Source organism: Gadus chalcogrammus, chromosome 15 (genome assembly GCF_026213295.1).
Source record: "Gadus chalcogrammus isolate NIFS_2021 chromosome 15, NIFS_Gcha_1.0, whole genome shotgun sequence".
Taxonomy (NCBI): domain Eukaryota; kingdom Metazoa; phylum Chordata; class Actinopteri; order Gadiformes; family Gadidae; genus Gadus; species Gadus chalcogrammus.
Window position 1 is genome coordinate 26,263,207 of NC_079426.1, and position 4,139 is coordinate 26,267,345.

Consider the following 4,139-nt stretch of genomic DNA (forward strand, 5'->3'; position numbering starts at 1 on the left):
CCAAAAAAATTGGCCTTTTTTAACATTGATTTATACCTTAGGACTGATGTCCTCACCTCCATGCTAGCTGCTCTCTCTGCACTGTGGCCTCCTAACCTCTCTTAACCAGAAATTAACAAGACAAGAATTTTGACAAAATACATTTATTTGCCAATCATTTAACATGTCTAACGTTGTAGGTGTTGGTGGCAGATTTTGATGCCTTGATGACAGAGGCAGGGGGCTCCCACTTAAAACAGTCTGGCTCAAGGCTCGCCATCTTCACGGTCATGATGGATGACAGAGTTCCCTCAAGAGCCAAACTGTTTCGGGTCTTGGTCTTATTTAGTCCAACCACAGAGAAAACTCGCTCTGCATCAGCATTGGAGTGAGGCATGACCAAGACCAACTTGGCAATACAAGACAGCCTGCCAAATCTGCTCATACCGGTCACCTTTGAAAAATGCACATAGGAAGCCTAATTACTCACAAGTATTTTTGTGTACTATTAAGTTGATTATGTCAATGGGTATTCCCAAGCCCTTTCCAAAAACGCCACTGCTGCCTTCTGGAACCTCTGCACTTGCTGCGGTGTAATGGCTCCTGCTTCAAGGAGCCTGTTGTGTGTAACTCGAGTAGTGAAGCCAATCACCAACTTTTCTCCTACAAGAGACACAAATCAACAACTGCAGAGGTCATTAACGATGCTGTATGCAGTAACATGTCAGTATGAGACGGGAACAAGACTGTGTTGAGTCACTTTAGTCACCATCAAAAACCACAATAGCCAACTTGAAAGCACCCCTTTAAGTATCTTCATCATATCAGTGATTGTGACGAGATGACTGTAGCCCTCTAACGAAAAGTGTGTTGAGTGAGATCAGTGAGTGGATAGTGCATGTGTAAAACCTGGACAATTACTAATCACCTGGCAGTTGGTTGGATGGCTCCTTAAAGCATATTTCATGCAGTTCCCGGTGCTGCAATGCTGCGGGCTTCAGAAACTTTGAGAGCAGCTTGCGGATAAAACCCCTCATCTAAAAATGTCAGAAAAGATTTACAAATTTACATTTATTTCCTGCTAATAAAAAAGGAACAAAGATAGAACATCATACTAGCAAACTGTATCCCAACGGTTCCAATTTACCTCATCATGTAGTAGGAAGATTGACGACTTCTCTCTCTGGAGGAGGAGGTTGAATGTGGAGAAGACTGGAAAAGTTGCTTGAAAGAACAGTAGGTACACCTCTGTAATTGAGTCAGAGAATGCCTCCACAAGCCTCCTGAACCTTGGCTGTTTGTCATCTGTGGGAAAAAGAGAGAAAAAAATGGTTGTGCATACTACATACTTTATTTACTTTTCAGTCTGCTCTATTAACCATGCATTTGCATCATTAAAATGTGATGCCTACTTAATGACTTGAAGTAGCTGGCCAGTGGCTCATACTGCTGCAGGATACGAGTCAAACACTTCTCCAGGCTCAACCATCGAACAGAAACGTGCATGAGCATTTCCATATACTCACTTCCATGGAGCTCACAGAATTCTAGGACAAGAATGGAACATCTTAATGCCAATTTTATCAAAGTATTATAGATTTAATTTGTACTACATTGGGACTGCACACACATACCCGTTAGGTAACCTTTGCGACGATTGGTGCTTCCTTTAAACCAATATCCAACATCCACAGCGAGATCCTCTGGATCAAATCCACACACCTGCAAAATACATGATTATTTATAGTCACAAGACATTGTTGTCATTGGTTCATGACCGCACAGCATAACAACCTGTTTGACGTGACATTAGGCATAAGGCATACGGAGGGTCTTAAGCAACTGACCTCCAAAAAGGCCTGGCCAGCCTGTTTGGCAGTGTTGTGGATGATGTGACAAGGGCACCCATGGATGTAGATACTGCCATGTTCTTGATGAGCTCTGGATGCAATGGAGTTCTTTGCTCCTGTATTGACAGGGGCATTATCAACTGACAGGCTGACACAGTTTCTCCATGGTATGGCGTTTTTCTGCATGGCCTCATCCATCTTCTTGTAGATGACTTCAGCTGTGCCGCAGTTTGGCCCGCTGGTGGGGCACATATCCAGGAACCTGTGGACAACTTTGCTGAGATCACTGTCACATACCCGCACAGTGAGCGGGTTCATCTTCTCACGTCCTGTAACGATAGGTACATATATGATGTATGTCAGATTAAAGGTACACATCAGACTGAAATTGTTTGTGTGTTTGTTCTGATTAATATAATACATTAATTAATATCTAAAATGGGTGCTGGAAAATGTAATGACCTGTATAATTTGATCCATCTGTGATCAACGTGAAAGGATTGGTCCTCATCTTCATGACCAGTTCCTTTCTAAAGGGAGGAGCCACTGCTTCATTTATTATGCAGGACATTTTTGTGCGGGCAGCCTTGAAGCTCTGTGCAGTAGGGGAATCTTTGAAGCATTCTTTCAGCAATGGGCTGAAGTGATCGGCTACTGCAAATGGCACATTGTGTTCCACCATCGACACTGCTAACTTTACCTCAGCTCTCCTTGTCTGCAACAGAAAGGATGTAATTAAAGAGCAAATCATGCAAAAACATTAATAAAATTGAATGAATGTCTTAGCAGCAGACTCAAGGTCCATAGGAAAACACTATTACATGCAAAAATAAACAAATAAGAACAGTTCAAATGAACATCAGATTAGCTAGGCATTTGTTTCATTTACTATGTATTTATGCTCATATAACCTACAAGTGCAATTCAGCTACTAGCAGCGGGTATAACGCCTAGTACCTTGACTTCCTGAGCTGTCATGCCACCAACAGTGGCTGGGCCATAATATGGCGCAATGCTGGCTGTTGACTGTGCTGCCTGTTCTTTTGAACGATGTATTTTGCTTTTGATATGCCTTGCAACATCAGCCTTGCCTTGATGGGCACAGCTGTTCTCATGTCGGCAAACAGAGCACCAAAAGTAGGCGGTGGTTGTGCCTACACTAATGAAGGGCCATTCTGCTGTCCACTCCCTTTTAAAAGTGCACCTGTAGATGGCTGCTCCACTTTTGGCCTTCTGCTTCTTCCCTGAATTTATTCTTAACTCCACATTTTTTTCTGCTGGCTCTTCTGTCTCTGTGTTTTCAATTTGTATACAATCAAAATCTTCGCCTCACTGTCCTCAATCTCTTCTGATCTCGCTTTATCTTCCATTTCTTCTGTGCCCTCTGCACTCTCATTTTCCGGGGGTGCATAAGGGGGGGCTGTCACTGGCACTGCCCAGAATGACAGCAGATCTCTCTGTGGGCTCTTCCTCTTACCTAGCATCGTCTTACCTAGCATCTATCAAAAGATAGCTACATGTTAGTGTTTTATTGAATACTGTATTAAAGGCCCCAATGGGTCCATTTGGTTCTATTTGAACAGTTACAGTTATGTGCTATAAATGTCATATCTGAACAGACAGCAGAGACAAAATATTAGCAAGGGGGAGGGAGAGGCGTCTCACACCTACTTCGCTAACATTAAATTGACATCAGCCCTTGCTCCGTTTATGTCACATTATTTCTCTTAGGATTGTTTAATGTCTATATGAAGCCATTTAACATTACACAAGTGATTGTGATCATTTTGAAACCAAGACCATTGGTGAGCTGATTTTGAGAAATCAAACTATGCTGCTACCTAGTTATGCTAGCTAACTTACACGAAGAGTTCAGTAATGTATTACCTTACGTTTTTATTCATAATGCTGTTATGAAATATGAAAACAACCAGTAGAAACATCTCTGTGTATAATGTATATTTGAAAGAAGGCGATTGATGTAGGCCTACTTACCCTTCTTGAAAATGTTGCAGAATGCAGTCCAGAAGTCAAATTTGGCACTATATACAAAGACGCTCCACCAAGACGCTCACACGCGCAGGTCGCGGGAGATTGTTTACAAACTGTCAAACGTATACATCGCAAATTGGACACCGCGCGACTACATAACCACTCGAAGCCGCGAGGACCAAAGCTTATTATCATGAGAAAAAAAAAATAGAGTAATGAATGGGGAAATAAGCGTGAGAAATGGCAAGTGTGGCGTGTGGTGTGAGAATGGGTCAAATTGCGTGACTGTCACACTCAAAGCGTGAGGCTTGGCAGCTC

The 4,139-nt window shown here is 42.4% G+C and overlaps 1 protein-coding gene across 3 annotated transcripts; it reads right to left on the bottom strand.

The window, feature by feature from the left end:
* Positions 1-436: 436 nt before the first annotated feature.
* Positions 437-3,845, bottom strand: LOC130405125 (SCAN domain-containing protein 3-like). 3 transcript variants are annotated; one of them, XM_056610114.1, is made up of 8 exons: positions 3,825-3,845; positions 2,292-2,544; positions 1,827-2,158; positions 1,614-1,701; positions 1,392-1,526; positions 1,127-1,284; positions 908-1,016; positions 437-642 (listed from the first exon to the last, which is right to left on the bottom strand). In XM_056610114.1, exons 2-8 carry the CDS (start codon positions 2,509-2,511, stop codon positions 497-499), a joined length of 1,188 nt encoding a protein of 395 aa, XP_056466089.1. In that variant the 5' UTR covers positions 2,512-2,544; positions 3,825-3,845; the 3' UTR covers positions 437-496. The 3 variants fall into 3 exon arrangements, with proteins under 3 accessions (XP_056466089.1, XP_056466087.1, XP_056466086.1); XM_056610112.1 differs by lacking the exon at positions 3,825-3,845 and adding an exon at positions 2,787-3,708; XM_056610111.1 differs by lacking the exon at positions 3,825-3,845 and having other exon boundaries at positions 2,292-3,708.
* Between the last annotated feature and the right edge of the window lie 294 nt (positions 3,846-4,139).

Bases quoted from the DNA above. Each gene is read 5' to 3' on its own strand.
- LOC130405125 (XM_056610111.1), bottom strand. From the start codon at position 2,580: ATGATTTGCTCTTTAATTACATCCTTTCTGTTGCAGACAAGGAGAGCT. The intron at 2,159-2,291 runs GTCATTACATTT...CTATCGTTACAG, and splicing joins AGATGGATCAAATTATACAG to GACGTGAGAAGATGAACCCG. The intron at 643-907 runs GTGATTAGTAAT...TGTCTCTTGTAG, and splicing joins GCCATCCAACCAACTGCCAG to GAGAAAAGTTGGTGATTGGC.